The 18,309-nt window shown below is 45.4% G+C and overlaps 1 protein-coding gene across 9 annotated transcripts in view; it reads right to left on the bottom strand.

Annotated features, from left to right (window-relative positions):
• Window positions 1–18,309, bottom strand: part of LOC118386621 (otoferlin-like) — a 154,229-nt gene that overhangs the window by 103,055 nt on the left and 32,865 nt on the right. For all 9 annotated transcript variants that reach the window (XM_052523929.1, XM_052523928.1, XM_052523934.1 and 6 more), the window contains exon 3: window positions 9,825–9,913. In XM_052523929.1, coding sequence (XP_052379889.1) covers window positions 9,825–9,913 — 89 coding nt within the window. The remainder of the gene's footprint in view (window positions 1–9,824; window positions 9,914–18,309) is intronic.

The following is an 18,309-nucleotide window of genomic DNA, read 5'->3' as shown; positions in this document are numbered from 1 at the left end:
GTCTCCTAGAGATGAACGTACTTTGGTGCGAAAAGTGCAAATCAATCCAAGAACAACAGAAAAGGACCATGTGAAGATGGAGGAAACAGGTACAAAAGTATCTATATCCACATTAAAACGAGTCCTATATTGACATAGCCTGAAAGGCCACTCAGCAAGGAAGAAGCCAATGCTCCAAAATCGGCATAAAAAAAGCCAGACTATGGTTTGTAACTGCACATGGGGACAAAGATCGTACTTGTCTGAGAAATGTCCTCTGGTCTGATGAAACAAAAATAGAACTGTTTGGCCATAATGACCATTGTTATGTTTGGAGGAAAAAGGGGGAGGCCTGCAAGTCGAAGAACACCATCTCAACCGTGAAGCACAGGCGTGGCAGCGTCATGTTGTGGGGGTGCTTTGCTGCAGAAGGGACTGGTGAACTTCACAAAATAAATGGCATCATGAGGACGGAAAATTCTGTGGATATATTGAAGCAACATCTCAAGACATCAATGAACAATGACACCAAGCGTACTTTCAAAGTTGTGGCAAAATCAAGGTATTGACAACAAAGTTAAGGTATTGGAGTGGCCATCACAAAGCCCTGACCTCAATCCTATAGAAAATTACAGGCAGAACTGAAAAAGCATGTGCGAGCAAGGAGGCCTACAAACCTGATTCAGTTACACCAGCTCTGTTAGGAGGAATGGGCTAAAATTCACCCAACTTACAGCGGGGCAAAAAAAGTATTTATTCAGCCATCAATTGTAAAAGTTCTCCCACTTAAAAAGACGAGAGAGGCCTGTAATTTTCATCATAGGTACACTTCAACTATGACAGACAAAATGAGGAAATAAAATCCAGAAAATCACATTATTTTCCACCATAATTTGCAAATAAATTCATAAAAAATCGTACAATGTGATTTTCTGGATTTTTTTTCTCATTTTGTCTGTCATAGTGGAAGTGTACATATGATGAAAATTACAGGCCTCTCTCATCTTTTTAAGTGGGAGAACTTGCACAATTGGTGGCTGACTAAGTACTTTTTTGCCCCACTGTATTTTGGGAAACTTGTGGAAGGCTAACTGAGATGTTTAATCCAAGTTAAACAATATAAAGCCAATGCTACCAAATACTAGTTGTGTGTATGTAAACTGCTGACCCACTGGGAATGTGATGAAATGAACAAAAGCTGAAATAAATATTTTTTTCTGACATTATTCTGACATTTCACATTCTCAAAATGAAGTTGTGATCCTAACTGGCCTAAGACAGGGCATCTTTACTAGGATTAAATGTCAGGAGTTGTGAAAAACTGAGTTTAAATGTCTTTGGCTAAGGTGTATGTAAACCTCCGACTTCAACTGAATTTCCCCCACTAGAATTCCCATACTTTAATTAATGAAGACAGCTTTTCCATCCTGAACGGGGAAATCATACCAGGCCCAGGGACATGTACTAGTCTGTGGTGACCTAAATGCCAGAAACGGACAAAAAGCCCCCTAGGCACAACTATGACAACTTAACCAATAAAAACAGGTCACAACTCCTGCAGCTCACTGGGTATGTACATAGTCAATGGTAGGCTTTGAGGGGACTCCTATGGTAGGTAATAGGTACACATATAGCTCATCTCTTGGCAGTAGTTAAATCCTTCTTGTTTGGCCCTGTCCGGGGGTGTCCTCGGATGGGGCCACAGTGTCTAATGACCCCTCCTGTCTCAGCCTCCAGTATTTATGCTGCAGTAGTTTATGTATCGGGGGGCTAGGGTCAGTTTGTTATATCTGGAGTACTTCTCCTGTCCTATTCGGTGTCCTGTGTGAATCTAAGTGTGCATTCTCTAATTCTCTCCTTCTCTCTTTCTTTCTCTCTCTCGGAGGACCTAAGCCCTAGGACCATGCCCCAGGACTACCTGACATGATGACTCCTTGCTGTCCCCAGTCCACCAGGCCGTGCTGCTGCTCCAGTTTCAACTGTTCTGCCTTATTCGACCATGTTGGTCATTTATGAACATTTGAACATCTTGGCCATGTTCTGTTATAATCTCCACCCGGCACAGCCAGAAGAGGACTGGCCACCCCACATATGCTCTCTCTAATTCTCTCTTTCATTCGCTCTCTCGGAGGACCTGAGCCCTAGGACCATGCCCCAGGACTACCTAACATGATGACTCCTTGCTGTCCACAGGTCACCTGGCCGCGCTGCTGCTCCAGTTTCAACTGTTCTGCCATATTATTATTCAACCATGCTGGTCATTTATAAACATTTTAACATCTTGGTCATGTTCTGTTATAATCTCCACCCAGCACAGCCAGAAGAGGACTGGCCACCCCACATAGCCTGGTTCCTCTCTAGGTTTCTTCCTAGGTTTTGGCCTTTCTAGGGAGTTTTTCCTAGCCACCGTGCTTCTACACCTGCATTGCTTGCTGTTTGGGGTTTTAGGCTGGGTTTCTGTACAGCACTTTGAGATATCAGCTGATGTACGAAGGGCTATATAAATACATTTGATTTGATTTGATTTGAGTCGTTCTGTAGACTACTTTATCACTGACCTCAACCCAGAGTCTCTCAGAGCGTTCACAGCCAGCCCACTGACACCCCTATCAGACCACAGCAAAATCACAGTCTACAGAGCAATAGTCAATCATTAGGCATCAAAGCAAAAGGAACTGAGTAATATTAATCATATAAATAATGCATGCAGAGCAGAATTAGGCCAATATCGTCTGATTATCAAAATCCAGAAAAGAGCGTTTATATTCTACTACCACCTAAAAGGAAATGATTCCCAAACCTTCCATAACAAAGTAATCACTTACAGAGTGATGAATTTGGAGAAGAGTCCCCTAAGCAAGCTGGTCCTGGTCACAAACACAAATAGACTTCACAGAGCCCCAGGACAGCAACACAATTACACCCAACCAAATCATGAGAAAACAAAAGATAATTACTTGACACATTGGAAGGAATTAACAAAATAACAGAGCAAAGTAGGATGCTATTTGGCCTTAAACAGAGAGTACACAATGGAAGAATACCTGACCACTGTGACTGACACAAACTTAAGGAATGCTTTGACTATGTACAGACTCAGTGAGCACAGCCTTGCTATTGAGAAAGGCCGCAAGGAAGTGGAAACTGAGCTGCACTTCCTAACCTCCTGCCAAATGAAGAACAAACACCATTGTAAATACAACCCATATTTATGTTTATTTATTTTCCCTTTTGTACTTTAACCATTTGAAAATCGTTACAACACTGTATATATATATATAATATGACATTTGTAATGTCTTTATTCTTTTGGAACGTCTGAGTCTAATGTTCACTGTAAATCTTTATTGTTTATTTAACTTTTGTATATTATCTACTTCACTTGCTCTGGCAATGTTAACATGTGTTTCCCATGCCAATAAAGCCCCTTGAATTTAATTTAATTTAATTGAGAGAGAGAGAGAGAGAGAGAGAGAGAGAGAGAGAGAGAGAGAGAGAGAGAGAGAGAGAGAGTGAGAGAGACAGTGACATTAATAGCCATGGCTATTAGATCCTATCAGTAGAAGACCAATCACAAACCATCATTGTGTTTATCACTCCAACTACTCTCTAGCTCTGTCTCCCTTTTCCCTTCCCCACCCATGTATATCTCTCTCTCTCTCTCTCTCTCTCTCTCTCTCTCTCTCTCTCTCTCTCTCTCTCTCTCTCTCTCTCTCTCTCTCTCTCTCTCTCTCTATAACTCAATCTCTCTATCTATCACTCTCTACTTTGCCCCCTCTCTCCCTTCTCTCTTTCTCTCTCTGTCTGTTCTCTCACTTTCTCCTCCCTCCTGAGAGATGGATGCAATATGCAGCAGAAACTGAAGTGTAACAATAATAACAACTGCAGCCAAATGAAGTAAACAGCCAGCACAGACATATAATTCAATAGTGGACAAACGTCACGGAGACAGAAACAGAACCCTACTCCAGATTTGATCCTCACTGTAACTAATCCTTCCACCTCCAGCACATACAGCCAGGCTTCATCTGGAAGTAGCTAAGTCTTCCCACACTGAATAACACCATATGCTATGTCCCTTTTGGGCTCATAGCCAGAATACCTAGGATGATTCTCTATGGAGTATAGTTTTTCTATTTTTTACAAGAAACTAAAAACTATTCATGTACCCTCCTCTACTGTTCTCTCTTCTCCAAGCCTCTCCTCTGTCCTCCCCCATCTGTATCTCTTTTCTACTCTGTCCTTTTGTTATCATAACGGTGATCGATACCTCCTTAGAAAAGTGGACTGTTTGTTTGTCCCTTTCAGCCACTCCTGTGTACTCCTGAATAATAGAATAAGAACAGCCTATCAGGTTCTGGCTCACTTTTTGGCTCTTCAAAAGGTGCCATTCATTATTGATCCTTGCCTGCCAAACAATTGACTTTCACCTACTTCATAATTCAAAGCAGAGTTCCTCTCTTTATTCCTTCTCAAGTCAATTTCATTTTTCTAATCTAGATCAACCCTCAAAGTCTGATGTGTGCTAGCTTCCATCAGGCAATGAATTCAATTAAAGGAGAAGTTGTATTTCTTACACAAAGAAAACCCTACAAACAAAGGCTTCAAAAACACCCAAATACGTTGTTTTTTAAAGGGCAAAGTTCTCAGTACAGTGATGAAGAACACATGAAATTCCATTTTGTTGCGACTCGAGTGATACGTCCTTCCATTCTGCAGGTAACTGAGAAAATAAAGGAAACACTTGAATAAGCAAGGATTACAAAGCATATTGAAAGCATGGGATGCTTCTACACAGGAAGATCCAGACACAGAATCTATGCCAAAGGGCATTGAAGCATTGGATGCCCAATGCCCTATTAAGACACTTTATGTTGGGGTTTCCTTTCTTTTGGCAGTGACCTGTTGCAGCAGGCTACATGGACGGGAACAGCTGGATAGGGGTAAGTGATTTGCTGTTTGGGGTAAGTTTCTCAAAATCATGTGAAATAACAAAAAAAGGCATCTGAACCATTCTACTGTATAGCCTGCCATTTACATAAAAAATAGAGATTAGGTTATAGAAAATAAAACTTCCTTAAGGCTTGACTACAAGAATATGTTTTGCTCTTAGAAGAAATTACTGTAGAGAAGACCTTGGAATATGAAAACAAACCACAGGCTGATTAGTATTCTCTCATGGAAATGACTGTACTGTATGCTCTTGGTAAGAAGGAGAAAGTAAGCTTTAAACTGATTTACTTTTGATTGTCATATTACTAAGCAGTTCCCCCTGTTGGCCAGTTAGACATGAATAACACATATGTCCACATGCCTGCCCCCCCTCTCTCTCTCTCTCTCGCTCCTAGCTCCTCCCCTATATTGTCTGCCACCCCTGTACCTGTGTGGTTATTTTTATGGTGTGGCTGTGCCACTGTGCAAACTTTAGAGACAGTAACTGTGTGTTGATGAGTGCTCGATGTGAGGGGAATGAAAACGACCCTCTGCACTTTACCAAGGACAGAGAAGTATTGGGGGATGGAGTGAGGAGAAGGGAGTTATGAAATAATGATGAAATCGATGACAGAACAGAAAAGGAGAAAGATGGATAGATGAATAGATGAATAGAGACGTTGCGGAATGAAGAATGAAAGAGGGAGAATGTGAGGAAAATGAACGAGGACAGATTTAAGGTTTAAGGTTTGCCGATAAGTATAGACAGACATAGAAAAATGAAGGTAGTGAATCAACTGAAACAGAGGATGTGAGGGATACAAGGGATGAAGGCATGAATTGAATGAATTTCAGTCTGTGAGAGAAATGGAGTGAGGGAGAGAGGGGGGGGCTAGGGGGAGAGGGGGCAGCGGAGGCGAAGGCAGAGAAGAGCTCTGCTTGGGAAGAGAAGATACACATGAATTATACACAGTCTTATCTCACTGTGGAAGGCTTTGTGGAGTAAGGACTTTATACAGGCACACTCACATCCCTTAACATAAATGAAATTGGAGTAATAAATGTAAGCAGCAACAATGTTTTGGCTCGTAATAAACTGCAGTGTCTCCCATTGGTGCATCAATAGTATATAAGATTATATTAAAGTTTAGAAACCCTGCATATGATTGGCCAGGTTGTGTGTGTGTGTGTGTGTGTGTGTGTGTGTGTGTGTGTGTGTGTGTGTGTGTGTGTGTGTGTGTGTGTGTGTGTGTGTGTGTGTGTGTGTGTGTGTGTGTGTGTGTGTGTGTGTGCGTGTGTGTGTCTGTGTACGAGCGTGTGTGTGTGTGTGTGTTCGTGTGAATGTGTGTGTGCGAGCTTGTGTCTGTGTGTGTCAGGTTTTGGCCAGGGTTGTTCCGGTTTTTGGTCACTAGATGCCCCCATTGTGCTTTTTGACCTTTTGTTTTCCCTTGATCCCCATTATTATTTGCACCTGTGCCTCGTTTCCCCTGATTGTATTTAAACCCTTAGTTTTCCTCAGTTCTTTGCTCTGTGTTTGTATGTTAGCACCCAGCCCTAGTATTCTGTGAACTCTTGTTGATCCCGGTAGACGCTCTTGTGGAATTCTGTTCTTTGGTTCTTGTTTATTTATTTTTGAGTATCTTTTGAGGCTTTTTATGCTTTACCTTCCACCTTGTGGATTTACCTTTTTGTCTTGGAGGATTACCTTTGTTCTTGTGGAATTCCTTTTGAGGTTGTGGAGTTACATGTTTTCCTGAAGAACTTCACTTTTTACTTCATTAAATACACCGTCTCAAGTACTGCTGTGTCTGCCTCATCTTCTGGATTCTGCCGACTATTCGTGGCTCAGTTGGTTAAGTGTCTGTTTCTCACTCCGGAGACCTGGGTTCGTAACCGGGTCCTGACGTGTGTTCGTGCGTGTTGTGTGTGTTCGTTTGTGTGCGAGCGTGTGTGTGTGTGTGTGTGTCATCATTGTTATCCCTCAACTCTTTTTATTTTGGTAACATGACCCTCGTCATCCCTCTACTCCTTCTCCATTCTGCTCTGATCCCGCTGTGACATGGCCTGCCAGCCGTAATGACATGGTGACTATTGACAGTCATCAGGCCATGAGGTCATCAACCAGCAGCCATGAAGGGTATTGGTTACTTTTGTAATGAGGCGTTCTGTGGACATATGGGGCAGGTGTGGGAAGAATAACATATGCTAGGGGTGACCTTCAATGATGTACCAACCGCCCTTGTTAGGTGTGTGTTGGTGTGTTATCCGCAGCATCTTTTGTATATTAACTGATGCTTTGTGTTTGTGAAGATGCGCCAGCCATTGTAGTTACAGAGCAACACACGGCACGAACACAGCAAGGCTCTTCTCGTAGGCATCAGAACTGTCTCGGAGCTAGGCAACTGCACAGCTGTACTCTCAGATGTTAATGACATGCCAATACGTATGAAAATAATATATCTGTGCAAATGGGTGGTCCCATGGTCCATATTGATGACACGAAAACCAAGTAAACACATTCAGACTATCTATTACAAAATAATGATTTTCAATCAAATCCTTGAACCTGAACTTGTTGAGAATAGGACCAAACTGTCCGTCTGTTCTCTGTATCATTAATGGTTCCCATAGAATTCAATAGGACAGTAGAATTGGCTTGATGCCACTACGTAGCTGTGTTGATGTGAAAGCGATAGACAGAGCAGTCAGAGTACTTTATGTGGCTGAGACAAACAAACAATGTCACACACACACAGGGTTCCTGCGTGGGAAGCCCAATTTGAGGACTCGGGACACAGCAGTCAGCCCACTGGGCAGCTGGTAGACCTGATCTGATGGGATGAATCCAGTCTAGCTAACAGAGGTTGACAATGTACTCACTAGCTTTATGACATCTAACAGCATAAATGCACTAACTTAAACCATCCTTCTACAAGGGCTATATCCATCCAGTAGAAAGATAAAAGCTTCCAAAGTTAGTGATGATGTTTAACCATAGAGATAGGTAGAGAAATGGGGGCAGCATATAGGCTAGCGGTTAAGAGTGTTGGGCCAGTAAGTGAAATGTTGCTGGTTTGAATCCCTGAGCCACTACACTTTGAATCCCCAAGCAAGGCACTTAACCCTAATTTCTACTGTAAATCGCTATGGAAAAGAGAGTCTGCTACATTACATTACATTTAAGTCATTTAGCAGACGCTCAATGTGAATCCTCAATTTAAGGATTTTACTTCAGTCTATCACACGTTTAATGGAGTCAATCTATCACCTCATAGTCAAGAAGCGTTAGGAGCTGATTGTCTATCTGAAGTGCCTTCAGCTACATTATTTACAGCATCATGTAAGTCTGAGGATGGCAGGTGAAAAGTGTGGAAGGGTGCTGGTATCCTTCCCTCTATGTTGCAGCGCCTAGTTAGATCCTGGTTAGTCTGGTGGCCTGTTGGAGTGTGTTATGAGTATTATTGCCTCTGACTCGTCGTTGGAGTGTGTTATGAGTATTATTGCCTTTGACTCGTCGTTGGAGTGGGTTATGAGTATTATTGCCTCTGACTCGTCGTTGGAGTGTGTTATGAGTATTATTGCCTCTGACTCGTCGTTGGAGTGTGTTATGAGTATTATTGCCTCTGACTCGTCGTTGGAGTGGGTTATGAGTATTATTGCCTCTGACTCGTCGTTGGAGTGTGTTATGAGTATTATTGCCTCTGACTCGTCGTTGGAGTGGGTTATGAGTATTATTGCCTCTGACTCGTCGTTGGAGTGGGTTATGAGTATTATTGCCTCTGACTCGTCGTTGGAGTGGGTTATGAGTATTATTGCCTCTGACTCGTCGTTGGAGTGGGTTATGAGTATTATTGCCTCTGACTCGTCGTTGGAGTGGGTTATGAGTATTATTGCCTCTGACTCGTCGTTGGAGTGGGTTATGAGTATTATTGCCTCTGACTCGTCGTTGGAGTGGGTTATGAGTATTATTGCCTCTGACTCGTCGTTGGAGTGGGTATTGAGCATGTTGGGACTGACCTGTTGGTTTAAGTTTTGTTAGTAGTGGTAGGTATGTTGCAATACTGTGTTTATAGTAACTGACCTGTTGGTTTAAGTTTTGTTAGTAGTGGTAGGTATGTTACAATACTGTGTGTATAGTAACTGACCTGTTGGTTTAAGTTTTGTTAGTAGTGGTAGGTATGTTACAATACTGTGTTTATAGTAACTGACCTGTTGGTTTAAGTTTTGTTAGTAGTGGTAGGTATGTTACAATACTGTGTGTATAGTAACTGACCTGTTGGTTTAAGTTTTGTTAGTAGTGGTAGGTATGTTACAATACTGTGTTTATAGTAACTGACCTGTTGGTTTAAGTTTTGTTAGTAGTGGTAGGTATGTTACAATACTGTGTGTATAGTAACTGACCTGTTGGTTTAAGTTTTGTTAGTAGTGGTAGGTATGTTACAATACTGTGTTTATAGTAACTGACCTGTTGGTTTAAGTTTTGTTAGTAGTGGTAGGTATGTTACAATACTGTGTGTATAGTAACTGACCTGTTGGTTTAAGTTTTGTTAGTAGTGGTAGGTATGTTACAATACTGTGTGTATAGTAACTGACCTGTTGGTTTAAGTTTTGTTAGTAGTGGTAGGTATGTTACAATACTGTGTGTATAGTAACTGACCTGTTGGTTTAAGTTTTGTTAGTAGTGGTAGGTATGTTACAATACTGTGTGTATAGTAACTGACCTGTTGGTTTAAGTTTTGTTAGTAGTGGTAGGTATGTTACAATACTGTGTGTATAGTAACTGACCTGTTGGTTTAAGTTTTGTTAGTAGTGGTAGGTATGTTACAATACTGTGTGTATAGTAACTGACCTGTTGGTTTAAGTTTTGTTAGTAGTGGTAGGTATGTTACAATACTGTGTGTATAGTAACTGACCTGTTGGTGAAGATTTTGCTGTAGTTGAACACTTGAAGCTCCAGTATCTCGTTTTCATCCACTCTACTGGCGATCGGCCATCGGAACATCTGAGGGGAGAGAAGAACTCATTAAGGATTCGCAAACACTATGAGACTGTTTAACAGGCTGCACAACCACAGCCTATATTGATGCAACCACAACATCTACAGTTTCCAAGGAAATCATTTGACTGACTGGTTTAAAGGTATTTCAGGTCAATCATTAAACACAACAGGCAATTCACAAAAGCCCATCATCCCTCTCTTACTGGGCCATACAACATCTAAATACTTGTTTGACTAAGAGAAAAACATTCAGTCCAACAGTGAAGCAACACCACCAGCAACATGTACAATTGAAAATGGCAGAAAAGTTGAATATGATTTCTTCAAGATAAACACAACTTGTGCTGCCGAGTCATTTCTAATAGCAGAACAGAAGTTGCAATCCCATCATGATTATAGTTGTTCCCCTGTACTGCCAGCTATTTTGAATAGCACTGGAATGGCCTTGTTTGTAAGTGTGGTAGTTGGGACTTACTTAGGATGCACATCATATTGACAGAAACATGCATTGCTTCATGTTTTCCTGAGAACTGTTAGGTCCCAGTTATCACACCTCTAATTGGCTGTCTTCGACTGTCAAAGGTACAACAGCAAGACAGAGCTGAGATAAGTAGCTATTTTTATCAGTCTTCTCAGTCTTGTCTGTTGTAACGTTGAACTAAGTAAGTGTCTGCCAGTGCTGGTGTGTGAGAGGAGAGGCTGTTTAAAGCTCAAACACCCCTTGCTGATCCTATCTCCTCCTGGTTTCTCCGACAGCACATTGGTCTGTTTTTACTCAGAGCAGTGCTCCATCAGGCCTGTCCCATTACTGAAACCTGGGGTTCCACCTGCTACTGTATGGTGTGTGTGTGTGGTGCTATTAACCCACACTCGGTGCTGCCAATTGCCCTAGAGTCAGAGGTGTCAGTCTCACTAACAGACAGAGTGGACAAGCATGGTCACACTTATCAAGGGCCTCACACTTATCAAGAGCCTCACACTTATCAAGAGCCTCACACTTATCAAGAGCCTCACACTTATCAAGAGCCTCACACTTATCAAGAGCCTCACACTTATCAAGAGCCTCACACTTATCAAGAGCCTCACACTTATCAAGCAAACCAACAGACAGAAACACTGAACGGATTGAACAGAGTGGTTCATTGGGCATCATGTAAATATCCTGCTTCTGGCCATCAACCACCCTCTGTGGTACCCTCATGAAAAAGTACTACTGAATTACTACACAAAACCTATTTGTGCAGTAGTGACTATGTAGTAGTGGATGTGTAGTATATACACTACTTAAGATACACAAGCAGAGCTTTGTAGTGTTCAGTAGGAAAACTGTAGTGTTTCCAGTAGTAATCAGGTAGAGATTCTTACTACTATATGATGGTAGTAAATAAGTACTCAAAAAACTACAGCTTTACTGGTTCACAGGTTTCTCAATAGCAATCAGGTAGAGTTTTAACTATTTCTACCACAACAGACTACACCGGCTTTTCACGACCGCAGAAGAAGACAAAACAGGAAGTAGTTGGTTGTTGTTAGCTAGCTACTGTCTTTGACAATCCTGAATGTAATCATCTTGGGGCAGCAGGTAGCGTACTGGTTAGAACGTTGGGCCAGTAACCGAAATGTTACTGGATTGAATCCCCGAGCTGACAATGTATAAATCTGTCCTTCTGCCCATTCCCCGGTAGGCAGTCATTGTAAATAAGAATTAGTTCTTAACTGACTTGCCTAGTTAAATAAAGGATCAATCTTCCATCCTTCGTCATCCTGTCTTTCATAGCACTTATGCTGGCACCATCTATGTGTTTACCTTTCCTTTATGTTTTACTTTCAAGTTAGAATCTTGAGGAAATACCATGTGCACTAGTCTAGTAGTGAGACAGAAGCGAAACAAGAATAGGCTAACATTAGTAAATGTCAATAGGGATTGAGTAGGCACACAGCAGTAATGTGTAAGCATTACGTGGTAATTCAATAGTGAACATGTAGGAATTGTGTAGGAATGTCTAGGTTTTAAGTAGTAGATACCCAAAAGTAGTTGCACAGTAGTCATTAAGGGAGAATTCTCTAGTGATTTGAGTAGGAGAGATATAGTGTTTATCCGTAGTGAAACATCCCAATTTACAGTATCTCTCATTACTACTTCAATTACTACATAAATCACTACTTGTTTACTGTAAATTTCAATAACAACCAAGTCGTAAAACTAGTAGGTTTTGTAGATCTTTTGTAGTAGTGTTGAGTAGTAATTCAGAAGTACTTTTTCACGAGGGTAGTCACTGTCCAAGACTACACCAGAGCTAATGTAGCTACGTCAGTTAGTTCTAAATCTGTTCCCCTCTGCTAGAAAAGCCGGGGGTGAGAAGAGAAGCCACAGCATGGTCTTAATGTGACACAGCTAAGTAGTCACACACCCACTGTGATGATGAAACTTAGATAGCTTATAGTAGAACACTGAAGCATCACACCACATTATGGAGTTAATGTAACGCATGGAATGATCTGGAACATTACAGAGGACACGCATTTGACACACAAATGTGTCCAAGTTTGGTTTTAGCTGTTGTCACGTTCTGACCTTTATTTCCTGTGTTTTGTATTTAGTTAGTATGGTCAGGGCGTGAGTTGGGTGGGCAGTCTATGTTTGTTTTTCTAGGTTTTGGGAATTTCTATGTTTCGGCCTAGTATGGTTCTCAATCAGAGGCAGGTGTCATTGGTTGTCTCTGATTGAGAATCATACTTAGGTAGCCTGGGTTTCACTGTGTGTTTGTGGGTGATTGTTCTGTCTGTCTTTGCACCAGATAGGACTGTTTTGAGTTTTCACATTTCTTGTTTTTTGTAGTCAGTTGTTCATGTGTACCTTAACGCATTAAAAAGAACCATGGACAATTACCACGCAGCGTATTGGTCCTCTGATCCGTTTCGCCTCTCCTCTTCAGAAGAAGAGGAGGAAATTCATTACAGAATCACCCACCCAACTCGGACCAAGCGGCGTGGTAAAGGACAGCGACGACAGCAGCAGCAGCAACAACAGCGGCCAGCATCAGAGCAGAATCTGGACTACACAACTTGGGAGGAGATAGACAGGTGGGCGGTCGACCCAGGGAGAGTGCCGGAGCCCGCCTGGGATTCGATGGAGCAATGCAAGGAAGGTTACAGGAGAATGAGGTTGGCGAAGCCAGCACGGCAGTGCGACAGGTACGAGAGGCAGCCCCAAAAAACATTTGTGGGGGGGGGGCACACGAGGTGTGGTACTAAGCCAGGTAGCAGACCTGAGCTCACTCCTCGTGCTTATGATAAGCAGCGCATTACTGGTCAGGCACCGTGTTATGCGGTTAAGCGCACGGTGTCGCCAGTGCGTGCCCATAGCCCGGTGCGCTATAGGGCAGCCCCTCGAAAGTGCCATGCGAGTGTGGGCATTGAGCCAGGGCGTATGGTGCCTGCTCAGCGGGTCTGGTCGCCGGTACGCAGTCTTGGTCCAGGTTATCCTGCGCCGGCTCTGCGTGCTGTGTCTCCGGGGCGCTGGGAGGGTGCAGTGCGTCCTCTGCCTGCGCTCTGCTCGTGCCGGGCAAATGTGGGAGTGGAGCCTAAGGAAGAGGTGCGTGTAGTAAGCACTAGATCTCCCGTGCTTACCCACAGCCCGGTTCAACCTGTGCCTGCACTCTGGAGGGTCCGGTCTTTCAGGCTCCTCCTAACACCAAGCCTCCTGAAGGTCTCCCCAGCCTGGTGGTTCCTGTGGCAGCCCCACACACCAGGCTGTCTCTCTGTCTCCTCCCTGCAGGTGCTCCCGCCTGTCCGGCGCCGCTGCCGGAGCGTCCCGCCTGTCCGGCGCCACTGCCGGAGCGTCCCGCCTGTCCGGCGCCACTGCCGGAGCGTCCCACCTGTCCGGCGCCGCTGCCGGAGCGTCCCGCCTGTCCGGCGCCGCTGCCTCCTGTGGCAGCCCCACACACCAGGCTGTCTCTCTGTCTCCTCCCTGCCGGAGCCTCCCGCCTGTCCGGCACCGCTGCCGGAGCCTCCCGCCTGTCCGGCGCCGCTGCCGGAGCGTCCCGCCTGTCCGGCGCCGCTGCCTCCTGTGGCAGCCCCACACACCAGGCTGTCTCTCTGTCTCCTCCCTGCCGGAGCCTCCCGCCTGTCCGGCACCGCTGCCGGAGCCTCCCGCCTGTCCGGCGCCGCTGCCGGAGCCTCCCGCCTGTCCGGCGCCGCTGCCGGAGCCCCTCAGCCCAGAGGCGCCAGAGCCCCTCAGCCCAGAGGCGCCAGAGCCCCTGCCCCTCTGTCCCGAGCCCCTGCCCCTCTGTCCCGAGCCCCTGCCCCTCTGTCCAGAGCTTCTGCCCCTCTGTCCAGTGGGGTCATTGAGAGGGGTTGCCATGGTGAGAAAGCCACGGAGGCGGACAATAAGGCGGACTAAGACAATGGTAAAGTGGGGTCCGCGTCCCGCGCCAGAACCGCCACCGCGGACAGACGCCCACCCAGACCCTCCCCTATAGGTCAAGGTTTTGCGGCCGGAGTCCGCACCTTTGGGGGTACTGTCACATTCTGACCTTTATTTCCTGTGTTTTGTATTTAGTTAGTATGGTCAGGGCGTGAGTTGGGTGGGCAGTCTGTTTGTTTTTCTAGGTTTTGGGAATTTCTATGTTTCGGCCTAGTATGGTTCTCAATCAGAGGCAGGTGTCATTGGTTGTCTCTGATTGAGAATCATACTTAGGTAGCCTGGGTTTCACTGTGTGTTGGTGGGTGATTGTTCCTGTCTTTGCACCAGATAGGACTGTTTTGAGTTTTCACATTTCTTGTTTTTTGTAGTCAGTTGTTCATGTGTACCTTAACGCATTAAAAAGAACCATGGACAATTACCACGCAGCGTATTGGTCCTCTGATCCGTTTCGCCTCTCCTCTTCAGAAGAAGAGGAAATTCATTACAGCTGTGGCATGAATTCAAATTGAGTTTACCTCTGAGGAAACACTGAAGAATCCTCTACCAATAAGAATCTACTGAACACACAAAAAAAAACATACGGGGGGGGTGAACAGTCAGACAGACACTACTTGTACACATACTGTAGGAAATACATATTCAGAGACAGTCACGCCTATAAAACCCACATGTGTGGTTAACTATTCATGTTGACAATAATTGCACCAGGTTCGATTTATAATTCAGCATCGCCATTACGATCCCCATTACCGCGTCCCAGGACAGCCATTTTAACAGTCACATGACCCCAATGAATCAACACTAACTTCCTGATTGAAACTAAATGGAAGACTGTTTATAAACATATAGCTAAGGAATCACCATCATCTAATGGAGAAGGTAGTTTGGAAGATGGCTTGATGTAGATATATTGGGGCAGGTTAGTATCACTCACCCATGGCCCAGAATACCGCAGGAGAGAATGGTTCATCATACTTCATGTTCGTGCGCATCATGACCTTTAATGAGTTACAGTATGACTCATGCATGATGATATTTAGGTAATGGAGTCCAATAACCAAATATAGCACAGGTATAAAGACGGTGAGTCTGACTGAAACACACTATGAGTTGGGGCAAATGCTGGGAGGCATAAATGAATGGTGGTCAACAGTGGGAAGGAAGTCCAATGGCCTACCACCTGACTGCTTAACCACCTGACTGCTTAACCACCTGACTGCTTAACCACCTGACTGCTTAACCACCTGACTGCTTAACCACCTGACTGCTTAACCATAGAGCTAAGCACCATAGAGTCATAGAGCCATAGACCCATAGTGAAGGTAAAGAAAACCAGATTGTTCTTTAGGGTGAAGGAACGAGCCTATCTGAGCCATCTTTGCTGTCATGGAAATTTGTTCTCTTTTCACACTCAGTGTACGTGTATCTACACAAATGTGAATTGGCAGAGACTAGATTCATGTTTGCAAATTAAATACAATCATTTGAAGTACAAAAAACAACATTGGATGAGCGTTGCTTGGTTCTTGGTTTGCTTCTCAAACCTTCCTAGATGGTTCCACAACCCAATGTGCTAACTGTCCCTCCCCTTTCCCAAAGCAGATGAATTCATAACCAGAAGGTTTCTGGTTCAAATCCCATGTGGTGCTCACTGTTGTATACAATACCAATGGAATTAACCTGACTGGCACCAGACACCTACAGTACACCCACAATACAGTATAGCTATAGATAGCTATAGAAATATACCATGCATCACATTTTGGACAGAGGCCTCCGCAAATGACTATTCAACAGTCTTACGGTCTCAAAACATCCTCAAGCCTACTTCTCTCTCAACCTCTCTCCCTCCCTCCCTTCTCTCTCTCTCTTCTCTCCCTCCCACCCTTCTCTCTCTCCCTCCCTTCTCTCTCTCTCTCTTCTCTCCCTCCCACCCTTCTCTCTCTCCCTCCCTTCTCTCTCTCTCTTCTCTCCCTCCCATCCTTCTCTCTCTCCCTCCCTTCTCTCTCTCTCTCTTCTCTCCCTCCCACCCTTCTCTCTCTCCCTCCCTCCCTTCTCTCTCTCTCTCTCTCTTCTCTCCCTTCTCTCTCTCCTACCTCCCTTCTCTCTCTCCCTCCCTTCTCTCTCTCCCTTCTCTCCCTCCCTTTTCTCTCCCCCTTCTCTCTCTCCCTTCTCTCTCCCCTCTCTCCCTCCCTTCTCTCTCTCCCTTCTCTCCCTCCCTTCTCTCTCTCCCTTCTCTCTCTCCCTTCTCTCCCTTCCTTCTCTCTCTCCCTTCTCTCCCTCCCTTCTCTCTCTCCCTTCTCTCCCTCCTTCTCTCTCCCTTCTCTACCTCCCTTCTCTACCTCCCTTCTCTCCCTCCCTTCTCTCCCTCCCCTCTCTCCCTTCTCTCCCTCCCTTCTCTCCCTCCCTCCATTCTCTCTCTCCCTTCTCTCTCTCTCCCTTCTCTCTCTCCCTTCTCTCTCTCCCTTCTTTCTTCCCTTCTCTCTCTCCCTTCTCTCTCTCCCTTCTGTCTTCCCTTCTCTCTCTCCTTCTCTCTCTCCTTCTCTCTCTCCTTTCTGTCTTCCCTTCTCTCTCTCCCTTCTCTCTCTCTCCCTTCTCTCCCTCCCTTCTCTCTCCCCTTCTCTCTCTCTCCCTTCTCTCTCTCCCTTCTCTCTCTCTCCCTTCTCTCTCTCTCCCTTCTCTCTCCCCTTCTCTCTCTCCCTTCTCTCCCTCCCTTCTTTCTCCCCCTTCTTTCTCCCCCTTCTCTCTCTCCCTTCTCTCTCCCCTTCTCTCTCTCCCTTCTCTCTCCCTTCTGTCTTCCCTTCTCTCCCTCCCTTCTCTCCCTCCCTTCTCTCTCTCCTTCTCTCTCCCTCCCTCTCTCTCTCTCCCTTCTCTCTCTCTCTTCTCCTCCCTTCTCTCTCTCCTTCTCTCCCTCCCTCTCTCTTCTCTCTCCCTTCTCTCTCTCCCTTCTCTCCTCCCTCTCCCTTCTCTCCCTCCTTCTCTCTCTCCTTCTCTCTCTCTCCCTTCTCTCCTCCCTTCTCTCTCCCTTCTCTCTCTCTCCCTTCTCTCTCTCCCTTCTGTCTTCCCTTCTCTCCCTCCCTTCTCTCTCTCTCCCTTCTCTCTCTCTCCCTTCTCTCTCCCCTTCTCTCTCTCCCTTCTCTCCCTCCCTTCTTTCTCCCCCTTCTTTCTCCCCCTTCTCTCTCTCCCTTCTCTCTCCCCTTCTCTCTCTCCCTTCTCTCTCTCCCTCCCTTCTCTCTCTCCCTTCTCCCCCTTCTCTCTCTCCCTTCTCTCTCCCCTTCTCTCTCTCCCTTCTCTCTCCCTTCTGTCCTCCCTTCTCTCTCTCCCTTCTCTCTCTCCTTCTCTCCTCTCCCTTCTCTCTCTCTCCCTTCTGTCTCTCCCTTCTCTCCCTCCTTCTCTCTCTCCCTTCTTCTCTCTCCCTTCTCTCTCTCCCCTTCTCTCTCCCCTCTCCTTCCCTTCTCCCCTCTCTCCCTTCTCTCCCTCCCTTCTCTCTCTCCCTTCTCTCTCTCTCCCTTCTCTCCTCCCTTCTCTCTCCTCCCTTCTCTCTCCCTCTCTCTCTCCCTTCTGTCTTCCTTCTCTCCCTCCTTCTCTCTCTCTCCCTTCTCTCTCTCCCTTCTCTCTCCCTTCTCTCTCTCCTTCTCTCTCTCTCTCCCTTCTCTCTCTCTCCCTTCTCTCTCCTCCCTTCTCTCTCCCTTCTCTCTCTCCTTCTCTCCCTCCTCCCCTTCTCTCTCTCCCTCCCTTCTCTCTCCCTTCTGTCTTCTCTCTCTCCTCTCTCTCTCCCTTCTCTCTCCCTTCTCTCTCTCCCTTCTCTCTCTCCCTTCTCTCTCCCTCCCCTTCTCTCCCTCCCTTCTCTCTCCCTCTCTCTCCCTCTCTCCTCCCTCTCCCTCCCTTCTCTCTCTCCCTTCTCTCTCCCCCTTCTCTCTCCCTTCTCTCTCTCCCTCTCTCTTCTCTCTCTCTCTCTCCCTTCTCTCTCTCC

This window comes from Oncorhynchus keta, chromosome 8, assembly GCF_023373465.1.
Source record: "Oncorhynchus keta strain PuntledgeMale-10-30-2019 chromosome 8, Oket_V2, whole genome shotgun sequence".
NCBI lineage: Eukaryota > Metazoa > Chordata > Actinopteri > Salmoniformes > Salmonidae > Oncorhynchus > Oncorhynchus keta.
Note: the sequence above shows the minus strand (reverse complement) of the source record. Positions and strands in the feature narration are given on the sequence as shown.